The sequence below is a fragment of the Aethalodelphis obliquidens genome, unplaced genomic scaffold, assembly GCF_003676395.1.
Source record: "Aethalodelphis obliquidens isolate GAN/ISIS:26980383/991018 unplaced genomic scaffold, ASM367639v1 scaffold24, whole genome shotgun sequence".
Lineage (NCBI taxonomy): Eukaryota > Metazoa > Chordata > Mammalia > Artiodactyla > Delphinidae > Aethalodelphis > Aethalodelphis obliquidens.
The window spans coordinates 19329637-19351874 of record NW_020837968.1 but is presented as its reverse complement, the minus strand read 5'-3'; the positions used below and the strand labels follow the sequence as shown (position 1 = coordinate 19351874).

The window sequence follows — 22238 nt, the reverse complement described above, 5'->3', positions numbered from 1 at the left end:
CCCAGTAGTAATTGCTGATGTTGGGGGAAAAAGTCTCTTGAAAATCATCCAGCTGCAGGAGACTGAGCAAGGGGTCTCAGGCCTTCTCAGTTCCAGGACTATCCTTTTTCTTAAAATACCCTTGAGAACTGAGTGCAAAAATATGCCAATGTTACATTTGCTGTGTGCATTTAGTAACAGAAAACTGTGCAGTGCAAAGGCGTGTTTATACAACTAGCAATTGTACTGCAAAACCATCAACAGCTCACAGCCCAACCAGTCTTCCAAAATACAAGTGTGAAGCATTTAAAATCTGCAACTCTGCAACGAGGTGCCCACAAAGTACCTTCTTCGAATTTGCATATTTGTGTACAAGAACACAAACCGTTTATATAAGGCTTTAGCCCGTTTTAAATGTTAAAAAAAGTCCCCATGATTTGCTTTGCTTAAAATGCACGCTCAAACTTTATTAAAAACATTTTTCAAAAAATGTTTCATAAAGCTAGCCGTCAGCGAGGCTCACTGGAGGGTGTGGAAAATGGATCGTATATCTTTAACCCGCAGAAGTTAAAAGGTTTTTTTTTTTTTTTTTGGTTGTTAGCTAACAATGGAAACTTTTTTTTTTAAGTGTTTCCCTCCCTCGGTCTTGCCAAGCAATAGAAAAAAAAGAAGAAAAGAAAAACTTGTTCCGCTGAGTTCAACCCCAGACAGGCTCACAACTTCCTTCCTGCTTTCCTCCCCCAAGCCCCCGCCTTTCTCCCTCCTCCCTCCTCCACCCCAAACCCCCCCGCCCCAACTTTTTTTTTTTAATCGCACATTGAACAAACACTGAAGTAGCAGGGAGCAGACACTGACAGGGGTAGTATCTCAACAGCCCACAAGGGAGTGCAGGGCCGGCCGGCGTCGCCACCGCCCGGATCTCCCGCCCCGGCCGAGGAGCTTTCCCTCTTTTTTCCCATTCCCCCCTTTTTTTTGGTCTTCCAAAAGAAGTGAGGAAAACATTTCCGAGCTTTTTTACTTTTAAAGCCATCTTTCTCCTTCGAGGTCCGCTTCCCCGGGCCATGTAGTCTGCACAGGACGCGGGAATCTTGAGCAATTGTAGGTAAGTTTGGCGGCTTTTTAATGGCTCTCGCCTCCGAACCCTCTTTCCCCTCTCTCTCTGCTCTGGAGCGAATCTGAGGGTTCCGGGTTCTGAAAAGGCGCAGAGAGGTGGGCCGGGGAGACGGGCAAGGGGGTTTGATTGGGGAGGGTGGCGTGGAGAGGAGGGAGAAGCGAGTTTTCGGCGTTTCCCGTGCTCGCCTTCCGGGCCGCTGACTCCCCGCCGCCTACCTCGGCGCGCTGCAGGCGTCCACGGGCTCCGGCCGCCGGGCAGCCGGCTTGGCGCCGGGCGAGGCTGCCCAGGATGCGGAGAAGCCCTGCACTCGGCCGCGCCGCCTCCGGGCTTAGAGCGGGGCCCCGGGAGGTTTGCAGAGCCCGGGCTTCCGCTCGGCTGCAGCCATGCACACCCTGGAGTCCTTCCGAGTGGGCAAGGGTCCCGGAGCCCGCAGAGGCAGCCGCGACAGGGTGTGCGGAGTGCGGAGTCGCTGTCCGCGCGCGTAGACACACACACACACACACACACAGACACACACACACACACACAGACACACACACACAGACACACACACACACACACCCCTACGCGGGGGGCGACAGCGTGCGGGGGGGCGGCGTGTATTGGTTCCGGTACAGGGGACGAGCAGCGCCTCGGCCCCGGGCGCGCGCAGACGCACCCACACTCACAATACACACTTGTTTGGGGACTGGCGACAAAGCCAGTGCTGAAAAATGCCTAGGCTGCGGCCCCGCCGCGCGCCCAGGCCGTCGTAGGCCGAGGGACACAGCACCAAGGCCAGGGTCAGGAAGGTAAAAGGCAGGCACGCAGGGGTCTTCCTAGATCCGGGCTCAGGCAGCGACCGGGGAAGGCAGGTCCAGCTCAGGTTCCCTCCGAGTCGGTCCCTGATGGCCAGAGAGGGTGGAGCGAGGAGATCCTGAAGCCCAAGGCGGGTGGGGGGAGCTGCCCCGTTATACCCGATGCAGCCAGTGTTTGCAAAGCCGAGGGGACCCAGAGACGGTGGAGGGGGTGTCCTCACTCTCGGAGAGCTCGGAATCTGCCGCGCCCCGCACATAGCCCGCTTAGCAATCAAGTGGTTGTACAGTCCCCCGCCCGTCCGCGCGGCTCTGGAGGCAACTCTTAGAATTTGGAATTTGAAGGGACCTTCAAGCGCATCACAGTCTGGGGCGAAGGGTGGGAGCGCACTCGGAAAACACACCCACAACCTAGCTGGCGACCGAGGGCCCCCGGGGTTTGTGTCCTCGCCGTGCCGCACAGCCCCTGTAGATAAGATGTCCCGTGGCACCGATCCCCGACAGATTGGGGGATCCCAATCCCAGTCCTAGTACCCTAGCCGTCGTCCCCCGCACCCGCCCTCTAGGGTCCTGACTTTTCTCCTTGTGTCTCCACAGCGGCGCTGTTGTTTACGGAACTCGGCGGGGGCTGAGACCGCGGTCTTGCCCCCCGCCCAACGCCCAGGCCATGCCACCCCATCCGCGCGCGGAGCCGCGGCCGCCGGGCCTCTGGGGCTGAGCCGGGAGCCGAGAGCCTCGGGAGGAGGAGGCGCCGGCGGCGGAGCCGGAACAGGAGCGGCGGCGGCGGGCAGCGCGGCGGACCCAGTACTATGGCTATGTACTGCTATGCACTCAACAGCCTGGTGATCATGAATAGCGCCAACCAGGTGAAGAGCGGCGGCGGCCCTCGGCCCAGCAGCAGCGAGACGTCCCCGCCGCCGAGGAGGGCCGTGTTGAGCCCCGGCAGCGTTTTCAGCCCCGGGAGTGGCTCCTCTTTCCTCTTCCCCGCAGCCGAGTCGTCGCCGGAGGAGCCCGGGAGCCCCCTGGGCTGGCGGAGTGGCCGGCGCAGGCTGAATAGTAGCAGCGGCAGCGGCAGCAGCGTGGGCAGCCCGAGTTGGGCGGGTCGCCTAAGAGGCGACGGGCAGCAGGTGGTGACCACCGGTACCCTCTCCCCTCCGGGGCCGGAGGAGGCCAAAAGGAAGCTTCGAATCCTACAGCGCGAGCTGCAGAACGTGCAGGTGAACCAGAAAGTGGGCATGTTCGAGGCACACATCCAGGCGCAGAGCTCCGCCGCTCAAGCGCCCCGCAGCCCGCGTTTGGGCAGGGCTCGATCGCCCTCCCCGTGCCCCTTCCGCAGCATCAGTCAGCCCCGAGGAAGGGTCCTGGCTCAGAGTGAGGGGCGGAGGACAAAGTCCTGGGGGGAACAATGTCCGGAGACTTCAGAGGCCGACTCCGGGAGAAGAGGAGGGACGCCCAGCCAACGCCTCTCGAAGGACAAAGAGGGAGTAGCACCTTTCCCCGGCCCTGCTGCCCCGGCAGGATCAGCGGCTCAGGGTCCAGGCGCTTCGGTGAAAATGAGAAAGCCGGTCCCGGCCGGACCCCATTGTGGCTCACCCATTGCTATGGAAGTTGACAAGAGGGTTTCTCCTCCTTTGGGAACTCAGAATTACCAAGCTCCCCCGTTGGAGCTGGTCGGAGTGAACATAGCGATGGCCGCAGAAGTGGCAGCGAGAGCCACATCCACTGGGCCACACCATCCACAGGACCCAGCCCTCACTGAGCTGTCTGAGAGGGCCTGCGAGCTTGGGGGTGTGTACCCTCGAGAGGCCCTGGCCAAGAGTCAGGGGCAGTCTTTGGGCAGTGAGACAAGTCCGGCCCCAGAGAGGGGCGGGCCCCGCAGTGGAGAGCCCTCTGGGAAGGTGGGGAGAGGAAATCTGCCCGGTGGCATGCCGGGCTCCGGGGCGCCTGAAGCGGACAAAAGGCCAGAGGAGAGGACTGTGAACGCGCAGAGTCCAGCGGACTCCTCTGAGGCCCCGAGCTGGTTCAGGCAGCCCAGAGACGGGGGCTCAGTAGGCCCCGAGGGGACCCAGAGTGGGGCCCTAGTGGCCAGGGAGGCACGGCCGCGCTCCAACAGAGTGGATGAAGGGTCTGCGTCGCTGGGCTTGCTTGGGGGCAGCAGCTCAGCACAGCCAGGCACGGGGGAGTTGGAGGCGGGGATTCCCTCTGGCGGAATGCTGGAGCCTTTGCCCTGTTGGGAAGCAAAAGATCTGAAAGAACCTCAGTGCCTTCCTGGGGACAGGGTGGGTGTGCAGCCTGGGAGCTCCAGGGTTTGGCTGGGCTCCATGGAAGAAGCGGGTCTGGCCTGGACGTGTGTCACAGGGGTACAATCCGAGGGGACTTGGGGAAGCCAGCCTCAGGGCAGAGATGCCCACCCCAGCCCAGAGCAGCTCTCCCCAGATCAGAAGGACAAGCCTTCCGGGGGAGAGGCCTGCAGCCGAAGCAATATCCCTGCCGTCATCATTACAGACATGGGTGCCCAGGAGGATGGTGCCTTGGAGGAGGTGCAGGGAAGCCCTCTGGGCGGCCTGCCGCTGAGGAAACTGTCCTCTTCCTCTGCGTCTTCCACTGGCTTCTCCTCCTCCTATGAGGACTCGGAGGAGGACATCTCCAGTGACCCCGAGCGCTGCCTGGACCCCAACTCTGCCTTCCTGCATACCCTGGACCAGCAGAAGCCCAGAGTGGTAGGTCTTGCCCTGAGATTTTTCTAGAACTTGTGCTGCTTTCATGCCCACGTGTCCCTTTTTCTTACCTTCTACTGAGTCAGAAAGACTCTGACCAGGGCCCTGGGGCAGTCACAACTTATAATCCTCTCCAGGTGTGTTTGCTGGGGAGGTACCTAGGCACTGGCCATGCACTTTGTAGCTTGGACAGTGAACCGGAGTCATTTCTGTTGTTATTTCCATGTACATCTTAAAAGACATTTTTTAAGGTATCTCTGGTAGGCCACCACTCATTTTTGGGGAAGATAATATTCATGAGTGTTACCAAAAGCTTCCTGGTGAATCTCCAAAGATAGTGAACAGAGCTGCTGAGTGTAGCTTTTGTCTGATCAGATGAAACACTTAATTCTGTGATTCATTTAGGCAGAAGAGAACTGACAAGGATGTCATCAAATTAACTCAGACTCTACTAATAGGCTAGGAAAATGAGTGACGTGATTCTGGAACAGGGCCCTGAAACCTGCAGATGTGGCATTGGCCGGTCTTTTGGGTGAACAATCACCTAGCCTCAGTAAATTGTCAGGACATTGCAATATTTGTGGGGCCAGCAGAAGATACAGTTTGATATATGAATTAAAATGAAAACTAGGCTTTGAGCTAAGCAGATAGTTTCTTTAATAACAGGATATTACATTACATTAGGTTGAATTGCATCTGGGCGATATCCCTAGGGTAGATATGTCCTCATGGATATGCTCATTGGCTGGTACAGGTACATTTCAAGTACGTTTTCAAGTGCATCTGTTGTGATTCAGCACACTGACATCTTGTTCTGGCTATGGCGGTAGACGGGTTTATTTCTGTACACAGTTCATCTCAGTCCTAGGCTGTTTTCACTCTTAGGAGGATCAGAGCATCGTATGAAAGATGTAAGAGTTGAAGCTAGCACTTCTGAAAAGGTCTGGACTTTCTCTTAGCTTTTCCAGAGTCTGGGGAATTTCCTAGTTCGGCGTGTAAGGGGTTCTTGTGCTACCTTGGGCGAAAGTCTGCATTTTATTGTAGTAGGTAGTCTTCCGATTTAATCTTGAATATCAAGTACTATTCGCTGTACCTCAATAACTTAAACCACAGCAACTGAGAACTTTATATTTCTACTCTACATGCTGCTCTAAGTTATTCTGGACTCCAAGGCATGTGTCTGTCATACTCCCACTTCAGAAATCACAGTCTGAATCTTTGTAGACCAGGCATTTCTTTTCATGAGACTCTGCCTTCTGCTGATGATGGGGAGGCAAATATGTACGCAGAATCTGGCCCCAATCAGCCTGGCATTTTGTGGCCAGCACAGGGCATCTGGCACGGGCACACCACCTTTAGAGGAGGGATGGTCCACCTGGAAGGGGACGGATGATGGTGAAGGGCAGGTGGAAAATGCTTCTCACTGAAGGAATGGCTCAGGTTTCTCGGCCTTCTTGCCCACAATTAAAGGTCTATGAGATGGTCCTCTGTTCCAGTCCTCCCTTTGGCTTTTTATACCCTGGAGCGTAGCCAGCGTAGCCAAGTTGTTTTAACTTGTTCTCCAACTTTCCATTTGCCCTTTCTAGTGGTGGATTAGCAGCTCCTACTGGCTGGCTCTCAAAGTATTTTGTGTGTCCCGATGTTTGAAAAGGGCTCTTGTCTGGAAGTGAGTTAAAGGGGAGATAAATAATGATAGATGACAATTTTCTTTTTTTCATTTGCCAGAGGGATGCCAGCTGAGAAACCAGAGGGTTGAGTGGTGTCAAGGTAGCGAACAGGTCCAGAGGTAGCAACGAGGCCTGCCTGTGGTCCAGCCTACCTCCCTTCTTTAAACAAGGTTTCAGACACCCACAGAGAAGGGCCAGGGGAAAAGTCCCTGCCAGCCTCGCTCTCTGGTCATGTGCGGCTGATAGGGAGTGTCTGTGGGGGAAGGGTGGGTAACCAACTGGAAATTATGGGATCCTAGGGACTTTTGAGCTTTTGGTTAATTGCTTGCACGATACGCTCAGTTTTCTTTTTCACATACAGATTGTTGCGGCGGAGCCTTATCTGTGACACCAAAACATCTGCTCCTTGAGTCAAAAATCACTTGATTACCTGAGATTGATATTTTGTCTACAGAAGGCCAGACAACTTGATTGACGGGGCCTTTTGGCTTGGCTGTTCAGTGTTTTATAGATAAAACCCCAGCCGGCGCTGTTTGAGGCTCTACAGTATCGATACTCGGTCCTCTCCTCGGACTGTGCTGCTTCTGTCTACGCTGCAGCACCGCACTCAGGGGCCCCCGTCCTCACCTGTACGCACCCTCACACATACACTCCCAGCAGCCCGTTCACACACACAGGTTGGAAATTGCATGTTCAGCCTCCGGTCACACAACCAACCCCTGACCTTCAGACCCATACTGAGAACACTTTTTTAGTGTGCTGCTGTGTCTTTGAGCAGAGTTAGACCTTTCATGCCTCGTGTGCGCGGGCGGTTCTTTGCTTCTGCGGAGGCATGACTGTGTGACGAGGTGCGCGGCAGAGGTGACAGCCCCGCAAAGCCTGGAGCCTGGCTGCTGGGTTAGCTCTCCTGCTGTGTGGCCTCCCTGCCAGCTCATCACTGTGAGAAGTCCCAGCGCCAGTGTAGGGGAATTCGAAGATGTCCCTGTAGTTAAAAACAAAGTGCAAAGCAGGTTGTTTGGAAATGCACTCTGAAACTTATTTAGCCATTTAGATTATGCAAATTCGCAGAGGCCTTTTTACTGAAAGGGAATGTGTTGAGAAGCGCCTCTGCTCATTTGCTTCCATGGGTAGGAGCTGTATGCAAAGTGCTTCAGGCCTTTCCTACAGCTCAGGCTTCAGATATGCCTGTCTCTGAAATAGAGTGTTCCAGAGTTTTTGCTCCTCTGTGTCTGTTTGTAAAGGAGCAGGCGCTTGAAATTTGCTCACAAGTAGTTGTATCACGTTCTTTGTGTTCAATGGCTTAAATTCAGGCGTGTTCACATTTACGGTTTTCTGAGATCTGAACAGAAGCGAATTGCACTGAGGAAGGAGGGTGTTCTCTCTTGTTCTTTAAGACAACTAGAAATTAATCAACAGTTCTTGACCTCCCTGTGTTATGCCATTTAAAAGTAACTGGGCCATTGAAACACCAAGTTTAAAGTGCTAAATTAAAATAAGCATGCATCTTCCAAAAATAGGTTTTATTGATTTATTCCAAAGTTGTACTATCAATCATGTGTACAAAAACCAAAACAAAACGCTGGTCTAGTTACCTGGGGGACATTTAAGGAATTATAATACAAAATCCTTGCCTTCTTGGTGCTCACTATTTTTTCAGGGCCATTGGAGTTTTGTTTCCTTTATTTTTTTGTGTGTTGACTAGTTTTGTTGCCTTTTTTAAAGTAAAAAACGAACTAATATATGGGGTAAAAAAATTCGAGCAGTTTAAAATGGTTTTATGTGGTTTTTAAAAGTGTGAAATTTTTATCTGAGGGTAAACCCAATTAAAATTTAAAAGCCTTAGAGGGATACTTACTTAAAAAAAAAAAAAAGAATATGGTGGTAAGTACTTTTAAGTGGGAAATTCTTATCTGGAAGAGAATATGGAAGGTCCAGATTTATCGGGTCACGAGTTCGGGTTGCATATGCTGTTTTCTTAAGATGGGGCACCCTTCCCCCTCAGGTGTGCAGCCAGGATCTTTCTGGAAAGGCTTCAGGACTTTTCAGATCTGGGAGGACCCCTAGTCATTTATGTGAGGTTCTGGGTGTTACCCTGATCTGTTTAAGAAGGAGGAAACCAAGACTCAGAGGGGCAAAGGGACCCAAGGGCTGCAGCTCTGGCTCAGATTCCTCCTTTTAAAATATGCATTCTGCGTGAGGGTGAGCTCATGGGGGCCTGCAGAGTTCTAACTCTCTGTGACTATGTAATTCCAGACATTTGATTCAAAACCTGCTGTATGTGAAGTACGTATCATGGTGTCTGGAAATGTGACAAGATTTCTTTGGTGTGGACCTTGGGCAGTCGAGGCCGAAACTGGGCACATTTAATTGTGTGCTTTTCCTTGAGATCCATTAATTATCTGCCTCTCATCTCTCTTAACTGGAAGAATGGTTCTTTGTAATTTCACATTGAAAAAGTATCATCAAAATAAATGAGTACAATACCCAAGATTCTCGTTAATGGTTAGACTGATTGATATTAGAGGCTGTGCTGGTAGGATGCCAGCACATTAACCTGACAAGTGAAAAATGCATTGTTCTCTGAGGGCTTCGGCCTCCTCAGATAGTTCAGTTTGGAAACTGAGGCTTTGCCTCTGCAGAGCCAAAACGTCACTTCAAAGACCTCGTTTTATCAAAGATAAAAGTAATTCATCCAGCTTGAATCCTTTCAAATAAAGGTGGGGCATAGAGAAAAAGAGAGATTGGTGTTGAGGCACCACAAAAACACAGCTCAAGATTTACCAGGCTTTTAGGTTTAACAAGAAAAAACATATTAAACTGGACGGCTTCTGCTTTTAGAGAAATGTATTTCAGGTGTTACAGAAAGCATTTTCAGAACTTTGCTTTTTAGCGCCAAATTGCTACCGAGCCACTTTTCTGATTTTGGTGGCACATGCCAGTTAAATGTAGTTACAGATTAGATTAGTTCTCTGTAGTTTATTTATATTCCTGGGAGCATTGATAACATTGTTTAGGCTTATTTTATTTTGTCGGGTTTCAATGTAGTTGTCTAAAGGCAGAATTTTAAAATATTTAATGGTAAGCGTTTTATATCTTGATTGAAAAAACTTGTAGACTTCAGGTCATCAGTGATTCAGGATTAACTCACGAACTCTTCTAAATTGTGTTGTGGACACACTGTCAGCATGGAAGGATCTATATATATATATATTTTTAATTTATTTAGGTTGCACCAGGTCTTAGTTGCGGCACTCGGGATCTTCAGTTGTGGCATGACAACTCTTAGTTGCAGCATGCATGCTGGATCTAGTTCCACGACCAGGAATCGAGCCTGGGGCCCCTGCATTGGGAGCGTGGAGGCTTATTCACTGGACCACCAGGGAAGTCCTGGTCTATGGGTTTTGATAAGAGACGAGATCTTGGCATTGTAAGCTATACACATTGTTCCCTCCAGTCCGTGACAAATGTGCCTTGCAATGATTTTTTCCTGACTGGGTGGAATTGACGTTGTGAATGATGTATTTTTCATGAATTGGGAGCTCATTGTTTACAAATCGCAACAAACCCAACTGTGAACTCTCTTGTAACGTGAAAAGCCAGTTAGAGTGCCAACCTCCATTGTCTCATTGGAATATTTGGGATTTTGTATGTCCAGTTCTCTTGAGACTGTGTGCCCTCCTGTGGTTGCATACTGTTATCTTAGTTAACTAAGGAGTGTGGTACTACAGGTGGCCCCAACAACATGGAAACACTCAGCATTGTAGCATTCCCTCAGACCGATGGGTCCAGTCTGCTAGACTGTGGAGGCCACCCTGGGGGTCTGGAAGAATCTGGTCCAACCTGGTCCCATGATCCTGTAGTCAGACATGACTTACTGTAGTTCTGCCATCAACTATCTCGTTGTGGTTCCCCCAAGACACCTGGTCGTTCATTTTTCCAGGGGTGTATTATTATTTTAAAGACAATTCAGGTCTCCTGGGCTAAAAGACACTATAGATATAAATATGATCTCATTAGGGAATTAGGCCTCTGTTCTTAGAATTTAAAAAATAACAATTTCTTTTCTATAACCTACATAAGTATCATAATATAAATCTGAGTCTGGGAGAGGTTTTAGAACTCATTTTCTCCAATACCCACATTTTACAGGTGATCCACCTTGGCTTTAAACATAGGACGTGTTTTTAAAATGTTTGTTAAAGGAATGGATGAATGAATGAATGATAGACAGTAGCTCTGCGGCATTATCTACCCATAAAAGAACTGTCGAGTCATCCGGGAGAGGAGGAACAGAAAAAGGGAAAAAAGAACAATTAAGGCAGGCTCATTGCTTATTCCTGTGACCTTCCTGCCATAGGAGTAGGGGTGCCAGACTGGGGTTTAGGAGACCTGGGTGAAATCCCAGTCTGCACGTGGCCTGCAAGCCCTCTGAAAAATGGAGAGAGGAGGCATGACCTCACGGGGTGGGGGATGAGAGTTCAGGGATGCAGTGTTCTAAAAGTGCCTCGGATGGCTCCTGGCACATGGTACAGGCTCAATCAATGTTAGTGGAGGTGGAATTAGGAGACATCTTAAGTACTGGTGAGGCAGTGTCTGTCTGGAAAATTCACGGGGTCCCTTGGAAGAAATGCTTGGTAGCAACTCCAGGATTTTGTTGAGGTGCCACTTTCACCCAGTACCGTCCTGGAAGATGATTCTGCCTCACCCAATAAGGCTGCAATGAAATGGATTTCTCAAAGACCGGTATTCACAGGCTACCCGTGAATTCACACGCTATTGTGGGACCACAACAGCTTCCTGAAGTGTATTTCATGGAACATTGAGAAGAAGGCTGGTCTTACCCTCTGTCTCTGTTTCCTAGTGTAGTTTCCTTTGGTTCAGTTATGGGGCTGGGGATCAAAGACCAATACAAGCCTCAGGGAACAAGGTCAGTGACGATACCTTCTCACAGTGTGTGTGCAGGGAAGACTGCTCTGCATGGGAAGGCAGGGCCCTCCAGGCTTTCTCTGATGAGGAATGATTTATGATCATCATTTCCCTGGTAAGCCAAGACGCGCAGGCTTTTGACTAACTTGTCTGGTGTGTTTCTCAGCAGTTCCATTAAGAATTCACTCCTAGGGCTTCCCTGGTGGCGCAGTGGTTGAGAGTCCGCCTGCCGATGCAGGGGACGCGGGTTCGCGACCCGGTCTGGGAAGATCCCACATGCCGTGGAGCGGCTGGGCCCGTGAGCCATGGCCGCTGAGCCTGTGTGTCCGGAGCCTGTGCTCCACATCGGGAGAGGCCACAGCAGCGAGAGGCCCGCGTACCACACAAAAAAAAAAAAAAGCAAAAAAACCGCAAAAAAAAAAAAAAGAATTCACTCCTAGAGATCTGATCTTTCCCCTCCATTGAGCTTTACTTGGGCATTTTATTTACTTGATATCACTTTATGGAAACCCATTCAACAAAAGGTATCTCTTCAGGCCGCTAGTTAATACTACATGTTTTATTTCCTGAAATGTGTATTTCTATTTTGCTCCAAACCAGCTGATAAGTTTTATAAGTAACCAAAAGTAGGAGCTGCAGACAGTAAAAGTGGTGAAAGTGGCACCTCAACAAAATCCTAGAGTTGCTACCAAGAATTTCTTCCAAGGGACCCAACGAATTTTCCAGACAGTACGCAAAAGCGGAATGAACCTCTGCAGTTCCTATGTATGTATGATTTGATGGGGTAGGGGGGAGCGTGGAGGGGGAGTATACTTGTTGTACACTCTAAGTATACTTGTTGTTTTTTATGTTTTTATTTTCCCATCTCAGAATGAGTAGGAAAAAACTTCTCATTCGACCTGGTGGTAACCAGTATTCAACTGAAGAGACTCCACCCTCTTGAAGGTCACTGTTATCCTGTGAATCTAGCATTTTAACTTTGTGGTAAGATTCTGGGTGGAAAGGGAAAATAAAATGATACAGCATCTCAGACAAAGGCATTGAGATCATTTCCATTGACCTGGTGACTAAGATTAGGGTTCGCCTAACCCAGAGATGATGTATGTATTGTGAGGCCCGGTAAGGCTCTGTCCTTGGAGAGCTTGCCGAAAGGGTGGTCTGGTCCATTCGCTCATGTTTATAAAAGTGGTCTTAATGCATCCGGAGGGCAGGAATGAGGTACTTTGGCCTTGGGCTTTGGGGGCTGTGACAGTTGTTTTCTTTCTTTACCCTTCTTAATGGGTCCTCTGCATCCTGCCCCCCCATTCCATTTAATCAGGAGAAATAAACTGATTGTTTATTGTTCTTCCAAGAAGAAGCTGTAATACATTTTATATTAGCAGTGCTTAATATTTTCATTCACTATGGGGAGTCTTCCGTGTGCCCCGGGACGGAGGGATTTGCCATCCACCGGCTCACCTGGCAACTTCTCTTGGTATGCTGAGAGTTGGTGGGACCCCGGCAGTTACCGGGGAGGTCCCTGCACCCCCCAGGCAGGCGGTTCCCAGCGAGTGTTTTTCCAATTGCACTGACATTCTTTCCAGGCTCAGCTCAATTTGTTTTCTTATTCTCTATGGTAATTGATGACTGGGTCGTAAAATGTATAATTCAGCAGGATCTTGTGTTAAGTGCTTCTTCCACAGTCGTGCAGGAGCTGGTGTTTGGCTAATCCTCTGCTATACATGGGTGTGTAAGATTTTCTTTTTGCAAGTTAGCTATCTGGAGAGTAGGTTTAATACAATACATCTCATAACTATGGGGAAAGGAGACCGGCTGGGGTATGGAGAGGAACTCAGGGAGTATCACTTCTGTAATCCTTATCTAACCTGAATCTATTAGCAGGAAACTGAAAAGGCCTGTGTATGACAATGAGATAAACAGTTTAATCTATTAACAATGTCAAGTGGAAAATCCAGCCGCAGCCAGTAACTTAAGAAATGGCTAGGAGGTTTTGTTGGGACAGCAGATCCTGAGACCCAGGTTGCAAAGCCAAGGGTAGGAAAATTGGTTGCTGTATGTTCAAGCTGGGAGGTTGGGAAGACACTGCTTTGAGAAACTACTGAAAAATCCTTATGGATACAAAAATATGCTAACATCGGAGACATTTTGAATGCGTTATGATTGATATTTTAGTCTGTATGAGGCCATTGAAACCTTTTCCTCCTCTTCACCATTGTCATCATCATTGTCACAGCATTTAAGTACTCATTAGTATTCAGCATCTTGCTAATTCCAAGTAATTTAGGACATGTAAGACCTTCTCTGAGAACTTTCCTGGGCATACTCTAGGAGTGCAGTGTGCTGGAAAGACTAGGACTCTCAGATTCGGTGCTTGGCCTCTTTGGGCTTTGGTGTCCTCATCTGTAAAATGGGTGCATCGATAATCTTCCTACATCATGTGGACTTTGTGAGTCTTAAATGAGATCGTGTTTGTAGAGTCATTTTGAGAGTGTATTCTTTCCCGCTTAAATTTTTTTTTCTCGAGTACTATGATGTTGCCTTTTTCCCCCAGATTTTCTCTTGATTTCTACAGTACTCGTTTGTTTATTTCTGTCATGCACATTCTAAGTATACTTGTTGTTTTTTAATAAACAGTGATCTATTTTATTTTTGTAATTGACGTGTAATATTGCCTTATAATATTATATTAGTTTCAGGTGTACAACTGTGATGTTGTTTTTAAAGCTTTCCCAGAAGAGGATGGACCAGGGCAATCACTGCACCAGTGCAAGATAGTCCCACATCTGTGTTGCTGAAAGAGAAATGGCTAAGGACTCTGTCAGAAACAACCTCTATGTCCACAGCAGAGCCAGTTCTGACGTGGGCGTGGCAGTGGGCCCGGGGAGCAGGGATGAGTAGACGTTCGGAATTACATCCTATTTCCACACGGCAGCTGCTCAGTAGCGCCGCCTCCTGCCCAAGGGACCATCGAAGCCAGCGCTGACTGTGGACAAAGCTTCATGCCCCTGTGGTTTGCTAACTGGTCCATGGAGATGCGAATGGGATGGACCTGAGGAAAGGCTGGAGGGAGCGAGGAGGGGCCACAGAGCAGCGGTCTGGTGTTCCTGGAGCAGGTCTGTCAGCTCCTGGATAATTGAGAGCAGACTCCGCTCCATCCAGAGTCCGAGGGAGCATTGATTTTTCCAATACCGAGTTGTGGTTTTCCCTTCCGTGTCCTGGAAAGTGAAAGGGAGGAATTCAGCAGTCTTGGGTTTTTTTAAAGCAGACATTACATTCAGCAGCTGTTTCCTGGGCACTTCCTAAGTATGGCCGGGCCCTGGGCTAGATCCCGAAACCCTTTCACAGGGCTGGACCTCCCTTCTGGTGGCTGCTCACGTTGAGAGGCGGACGTGGCACCCCCGTGGCTGCCAAGCAGCAGGCATTTATCCACCGCCTCTGTCTGCAGATACCTGTGCTTCGGAGAATGGCTTAATTGATGCTATCCCTGTCCTTGGGGATGTACCCTCTAAGGCAGAGTGGATGCCAACAGACAGACTTGAGATTTGTGAAACTCAAGAACAAGTTGTCTGGCCATTAAACGAGCACATTCATTAAATATGAGTTGATAAATAATGAACCAGTGTTGGCGTGGGAAATGCAGGAGGCTTCAGTGCGTGTCGTGGAACAGGGGGTAGAGGAATTGAATTTGGGCGACAGCCACTGAAGACAGTCAAGGCCTTGAGGGGTTTGCTGCCTCTGTTAGAAGCGGTCAAGCAAAAGGACTATTCTGGATCCAAAGACTCTGCGAGGTTGGAAGGGAAGAGGGTACGCCCCTCCCTCCGCAAGCCTTAACGCCCTGCGTTGAACACCACACAAATTGATGCTCAGCAGATAAAGGATGTAGTGCTTGGACGGCTAAAATGGGGCCTCGGGAGAACCCCCATGCCCACCCCAATCGACCAGAGGGACATGGTCAGGAAAACTTGGGAGGGACTTCTGCTCAGTGAGTGTCTGCTCAGTCTGAAGCTTTGGAAGAGCCCTGGGGGTGGCTGGGCTGGGGGTTGTGTAGACCCTTCCAGGGAGAGAACCCTGGCGTGGCGTCAGGACAGTCCTGGGTTTGAGTCTAAGCTCTGCCACTTCCTGACTGTGTGACCCTAGAGAAAGGTTTTACCTTTCTGTCCCTCAGTTTCACCATCCGTGCAGTGGGGCTAATACCAGCCTTAAGGTTGTGAGCCTTAAACGAGGTCATGTGTGAAGTGCCTGGCACAGCGACTGGACATACTATAGATGCTCAATAAACAGCAACTGCGAGGACTTAGAGGCAGCCGTGCTCTCGTTCCTGAGCGTGTTATGCTGAACCTGCAATGTCCACCGTTCTCTTTGTTTAAGTGAAAGTGACGAGGGTAACCAAGGGAGTATTGCTTGCTGGTGCCCTTCTTCCCCTAGCAGAAAAAATGGGGCCTGGGGGCTCTTTGATGCTGAGGTTAGTAGGAGGTCTGTGCTAGAGTGGGGAGGAAGTGAGAGGGTCTGCTGGAGAGGGGGCTCCGGCCAGCCACACCTGAAGCCACGCCCTCACTCCGTCCCAGACCTCGGCAGGGACTTCACTTCTTTGAGCCTTGGTTTCTTCATTTCCCATGTGAGGGTGACAACCCTCTGTCACGCGCTGTTGTGAAGATGAACTGAGACCGTGCAGCCCGAGGACCTGGCACAGAACAGGCAGGGATAGAGGCAGCCCCTCTTCTGCACCTGCACCCCCCAGTTGTGACGCTAACTTGCCTTCACTGAGTGGCCTCAGCCACCTCATCCCAAAGTGCAGTTACTTGTAAAGGATGATGACAAAATAGGCAGCAGGACTTATTTTTCCAAGAAGGTTTCTCAGTTGCAGGAGAGGCCTCACTTTGTCACCAGGGCTCAGAGCTTCAAGTTTAAAAAACAATCCATTTTATTCAGTAGCTTGGCAAGAGGTGTCAGGTTACTCACCGGGGACCAGCCTCTTTTTATGCTGTTTTGGAGGTGGAAACTGGCTGAGGTCACCCAGGCCCGGGAGGCCCAGCCTTTGCAGGTGAGGAAGCCTCCATCTCTTCTCTCCCCTCCCCTCACTCCTCTGCTTTCTCGGTGTGTCTTTTAGAGTCACATTGCTCATAAGAGAGAGAATGAAATATATATACATATGTATGAGAAACATCACCGCTTTGTATAGCTGTGGCTCTTCCTGCCAGGGAGGTCTTTGAACTTGTACGTGATTTCACTGGCCTTCAATGCTCTCCTGTGCCGTGTCTGGTGGCGGACTGGGCACATGCTTATGAAGATGTTTCTTATTCTCTTTCTTAGGATAAGGAGTTGCTTTCTTCCACTGCAGACCCAGTTGAGGTCTTGAGGCCCAGGCTGGTGGTCTCTGCAGCACGCTTTGCACACCCCAAAGGAGAGTGAGCAAAGGAGAGCCTGCCCAACGCTTCCTAGCCACACGGCTGCTTTTTGCCTTTGTCCTGGCTGAGCAGACCCGGCCTGCTGGCCTGTTCTCAGGGCTGGGAGGGTGGACGGTGGTACGGAGGGAGAACGCAGTCAGGCGGCCGGGCTCAGCTGGACTGACCTGGGCATACCAGCATGCTTCGGAGTTCCAGGAGGGCCTGTGGGAGTCTGTGCAGACCCTGGCAGGAGCTGGGGCTCTGTGGCCACAAGTCCCCGCCGAGCAGCACAGACTGTTCCGGGGCCAGACATCACCATAGTCTTGGGCGCCCTGCCTGCCAAACACGGGCTTCTACTTTGCTGCACACTCGATGTATGATGTGGAAATCCCTCTTTCCTTCTTGGTTGTAATATGGGGTGGCCGCCTGTGGTGTGCACCCTTGGGGTTCGCATCCTTCCTGTCTGCCACTGGTCCACGCTCACCTTCCCACCCCAAGACGGCCACTAGGCATCTGGGCAGAGTTTCCAGGCCCTAAACTGTTGGGTCCTTCACGTGACGTTACTGGGCCACGCACCTTTCTGGAGAGATGGGTCTCAGGGCTGGCCTGTGCTAACATCCCCCCTCCCCCGAGCCCCAGTCTCCTCCTGTCCTTTGCAGGGGTGGAGGGGCTGATGTCTGGAAGGAATGAAACCACGAAAGGAACTTGTTAGTATGTGGCAGCCTCGACCTCAGAGGCGGTCTGGAGAGTGAGTGCACAGGACAGTAACTCCCTATTGCCCGGACCTGGAAATATACACAGGACGGTAATTAGTTTCCATCCCAGGCTAAAGCCATATGGAGCAGCGTCTGGGATGCTGTTTACATTGCGGTATCACACTGCACATCAAAAATCAGCCCGCTCCCTCCGGAGAGCCGCCTGCCCCCTCACTGTGGGCCGGCTGCTGGTTCACGCTGAGAAGCCGAACAGTCTTGCAGGTCAGAGGTTCTTCCTGGCATCCTTTCTTTGGCATTCTGCACTGGCCTAGATTTTCTGATCTGTCACCATTGGCCTCAAGTACCACATCCCCAGGGGAAGGCGCGAGTGTCTCACCAGGAGCTGCAGAGGAAGGGAGCTGGCCCTAAGGGTCGAGGGGGGTGAGCCTGGTGGGAAGTGCCCTGAATGTCCCAGGTGGCACACTGCTGGGGATCATTAGCTTGACCTCCGACCGTGGTTTGCAGACCTGTTACGCTGACTTTGGAAATAAGATTTCAGGAATTTCAGAAAATAGTTCAGTATGACTCCATGACCAGGTATTGTAAAAGAGGATGTAAGTCCCGAGTAGAGGTTTTGCAAAGTCAGCTGCACGAAGGATGGGATGGAGGGGATCCAGCTCAGCAACATTTCTTATGAAATTCGCCGGGAGTTATAATGTTAACAAAAATTCAGCGTGCATTAGCTGGCGGTGCAGCTGTTACAAACGCCCAGCAGTCTCAGGCCGCACAACAATAATCAAATAACAGTGGCTAGGATTTCAGAAGTATCTGTTCTGTGCCAGGCACGTTCCATAAGTTACGTCATTCAATTTCTGTAAGGTGTATATTACCTTCCTCCTTTTACAGCGAGCAGACTAGGGATCAGGCAGATGAGGTTGCCAGTCCCAGGGGCACAGCTGGGCATCGGCAGGGCTGCGATCTGAGCTCATGGGTATCTCCCAGCTCCCTGCTCCTTCCGTTGTCTGTCACCTGGAGGAGAGAGGAAGGGGATGGAGCTCTGTGCAGAGGGTTGCTGAGTTTAGTTCTGGGCTCCGTGCTTTAGGAATATGGGGACTAATTGTACTGAGTGCAGAGGAAGATGCTGGGCTGACGAGGGGTCTGAACCACAGGCCTTGGAGATGGTTGAGGGAACTAGAGTTGCTTGTTGCCGCGGACATATTACATCTGGAGGGGGGCAGGAGAGTTGCCTTCACATGGTTGCCTTGGAGTAGCATTTTAGTCTAGTGCAAGATCAGTTTTCTGTTCACAGGGGTGGAACTGAGAGGGGATTCTTTTCCTTCTAAATCAATGGGCCTTTGTACGGAAACACAGATCGGCAGATGGAACCGCAGCAGAAGCGAGCTTCTGGAGCTGCCTCTCGGCCCCCGGCCTGGTGGAGTGGAAAAGTGGAGAACTCCTAACCCAAAAGGGCAGTGAAAAGTGAAAGCTCCTCACTGCTCGGACAGAGCTGAGCTGTGAGCCCCTCACCGTGGCGGGAGGGGAGGGCATCAGGCATTTGTCCTGCAGCCCCCAGGGGCCCTGGGGACTCGCCTGCCCCCTCCCATAGGAGAGAGAGGGCAGTGCTGCCCGAGGACAGGGGTCCCCGCAGAGCAATGATTTGTACGTGTCCTGTTTCCTCAGGCCACCCAGAGGGGCGTCACGGGTCTCTTCGTTTCATGGGTTCCTGGATTCAGTTATACGGCGCAGCCCCAGGCATTCTGGCTCCTTTCAAATGGCACAGGTGAAAGCCTGTCCTGGGTTTATATTTCAAACACAGTATTAGCACCTCACTTGGAAGTGGGTGCATCAGGTTGCATCACCTGCCTACAGACTTCAGATAAATTAGGAGACACTGGATGAGCTAAGGGAGGAAGTTTATTCCAGAGGGGCAGGTGGCCGGGAGGCCCAGGCTTCCCATAGGATGGTTGCCTCGGGGCTCCTGACCTACAAGAAGAGACTTTTCTGTGCATAGCCTCAGTGGGCAGAGCTGAGACCTGAGGGTGTGAGCTCCGAGGATGCCGTGCGTCTCCTTAGAGAGGAGCACAGCACCGTCACCACGTGAAGGTGACCTCCGCTGAGCACCATGTAGGGGCCACGTGGGGCAGCGAGCAGTGCCACAGGGCAAAGGCAGGCCGGGGCGGAGGGACCGCCAGCCTCTCACGGGGTCCCTCAGCTTGTCAGTTGGGATTCTCAGCCTCGGCGTGGCCTTCTGAGACTCTGAAGAAAGTCTCACTTTTAGGAGGGGACATCTAGGTAGTTTCCAGTTTTTGGTTCTTTAGACAGAGCTGCTGCGAACCTTCACGTGCAGGTGTTTGTGAGACCATGAGCTCTCATTTCTCTGAGCTGAATGTCCAGGAATGCAGGCGCTGGGCCATAGGCTGTTGCATATTTATTACGTTTTTAAAAGAAACTGCAAAGCTGTTTCCAGAGTGCCCACACCCTTGTATGTTCCCACCAGCAGTGATGCCGTTTCCCCGCATCCTCGCCAGCACATGGTGGTGGTACTAGTTTTTATTCTAGCCACTCTGATAGCTATGCAGGGCTGTTTCTTTGTGGCCTGATGGTGTTCAACATCTTCCCATGTGCTTATTTGCCATCTGTATACCCTCTTCGGTGACATCACCTGACTTAGAAAAATAAAAAAATTCCACAGAGCTGCTGTGAAACCATGGGCAGGGGTCAAAAGCCTTGGGCATTGGTACCCCGCCCCCGCATGAGCTTCCCCTCTCAGGGCTTCAGGTTGGGGGTGATTGGTCGTCTCTGAGGTCCCTTCATGCCCCCAAGCTTCTCTGACTCCAAAATAGCGTGGTGACCTAGAGCAGCGCCTCCTTGGCGGGACCGCGGTGTGCAGGAGGGAGGTCCCGGGCGTCCGCACCCACACACCGTCAGCTCTTGTGTCCTCAGGATCCCGCCCAGGCTGACTCATGGGTGCTATATTTAAGGAAAGGTGTCGTTGGGCCTGGAAATAAAAGGAAAAACAAAGGAAGAACTGTCGAGTGTCTCCGTGCCCCCTCTGGGCCTCCTGGAAGGCTGCGGCCCAGCAGGCCCCCGGCCCCCAGATGCTCCTTTCCTCTGCGTCTCCTCAGCGGGGCCTGTGCTGTGCGGTTTAGTTTTGCAACAGGGTCATGCTGAAGGTCCCAGCAGTGCTTCCCTTTTTATGTTAATTAAACAAAAAATATGTCTCTGTAATTTAAAACGGCTAAGGACAGTGGTGGCTGAAGTCACTTTTCAGGGTGCACTGAAGTCACTTTTCAGGGTGCAGTGAAGTCACTTTTCAGGGTGCACTGACTCGCACCCTCTCAGCCTCAGCTGCTTGGCAGTGTTGTTGATTTTTCTCCTCTTGCCTCCTGTGTCAGGAGTAGGGGCGGCCGGAAGTGGTCTTGAGTGTTAATGGAATTGCTACCAGTTTGAGGGCCTGCTGGAGGGTTTGGTCTCCACTGGGAAGCAGGGGAGATGACATCTGCTTAAGAATGTATTTATTTTTGTTTTTCTGCCTAATGATGTATATGGGACTTTACAGCGCGTGAAATAAGCATCCTTGATCTTAGCGTCAGTGAGTCATAAATGAAAAGACATGGTTGTTTCTCCCTCGGTATAATGAAGTATAATATTTGCAAAATCTCCTTTGGTGAAATTGTACAAACAATCTATCATAAAGAACGAATTGTTTTCTGTGTGGACTTAGAGGAGTTTCGGAAAAAGAGCAGAGGAGTGTCCCTTGAGCCCGGCCTGGGCGGTGGAGATAGTCTCCTGAACGTAGATGGTCATGGGCTTTTCCCCGTGGCCCGTTAGAATATTCCAGCACATTGTAGTGGTCATTCGATTGGGTCCAAGACCAAAGATAGAGCTGAATCACATGATGGTTTGGTTCAGAATACTTTTCTGGTTTGGTACTTTTTGAAAATCTAGGTTTATTTCTGGTTTGAACTTGTTCAATAGAGTTAAGAAAGAAAAAAAACCTCTCTTGTTACGTTCCTCGTTCAAATTAAAATTTTATATTTGCACTTGGTTTGAGGTTGAATAAATCAAACGTATTATGGCTATTGGTGAGAAGTTCATTTTGATTCAAGTCACTTCTCCAGATAGCATCACTGTTATAAAACTCATTTCCCATGAACTTGCATTCTTCCAGGATGGTGTGTGTGTTGACCTCATTTCTTAAATATTCTGGATAACGAGAGTTACTATACTTGCGTTAGTACTTTGCAATGAACTAGAAGTAATGAAATACTTAACATTAAAACCAGCAGAGGTTTTGCTAAATGCACAGACTTGGTTTCCTTGGGACCGGGCGGAGGGTTTTATCTACTCTTTGCAACTAGCTAACTTTCAGGGAAGGGTGAACTAACTCTTTATTCCTACGGCCCACAAACATTTATTGTGTGCTGACTGCATCCAAGTTGTGCTGACAGGTAGGGATCTGTATATTAGTGAAGCTTAGTTCCTCCCTCTAGGAATTTTCAGTTCAATCGAGGAGGCAAATGACAATACCTAACATCTATCATGCGTTTATTTATTTCATTTTTTTGTTTTGTTTTGTCTTTTGGTTTTTATGGCCGTGCCACGCAGCATGTGGGAACTTAGTCCCCTGACCCGGGATCGAACCCGTGTTCCCTGCAGTGGAAGCTCGGAGTCTTAACCACTGGACCGCCAGGGAAGTCCCTATTACGCATTTATTATGTGGTGGGCATTGAATGAGGAGTTAAGTGACCTGCCTAAAATCACAGTAGTAGAAGAGTCAGAGTATGAATCCAGACATTCTTATTCTAGAATAAGTTTTCTCAACTTTGGCACTATTGACATTTGGGGCCAGATATATATATATATAGTTTGGGGGACTGTTCTGTGCACTGTAGGGTGTTTAACAGCATCCCTGACCAATAGCACTCCCTCAGGTTGTGTCAACCCAAAATATCTTCAGCC

At 50.3% G+C, this 22238-nt stretch overlaps 1 protein-coding gene across 3 annotated transcripts in view; it reads left to right on the top strand.

Moving 5' to 3' along the window:
• The first annotated feature begins 760 nt into the window (after window positions 1-760).
• The window catches only part of ITPKB (inositol-trisphosphate 3-kinase B), a 97180-nt gene continuing 75702 nt past the window's right edge, over window positions 761-22238 (top strand). Inside the window, exons 1-2 of one of the 3 annotated variants that reach the window (XM_027122358.1) lie at window positions 761-1081; window positions 2485-4607. In XM_027122358.1, coding sequence (XP_026978159.1) covers window positions 2697-4607 — 1911 coding nt within the window. In that variant the 5' untranslated portion in view covers window positions 761-1081; window positions 2485-2696. The remainder of the gene's footprint in view (window positions 1082-2484; window positions 4608-22238) is intronic. The other 2 variants (XM_027122357.1, XM_027122356.1) reach the window with 2 other exon arrangements.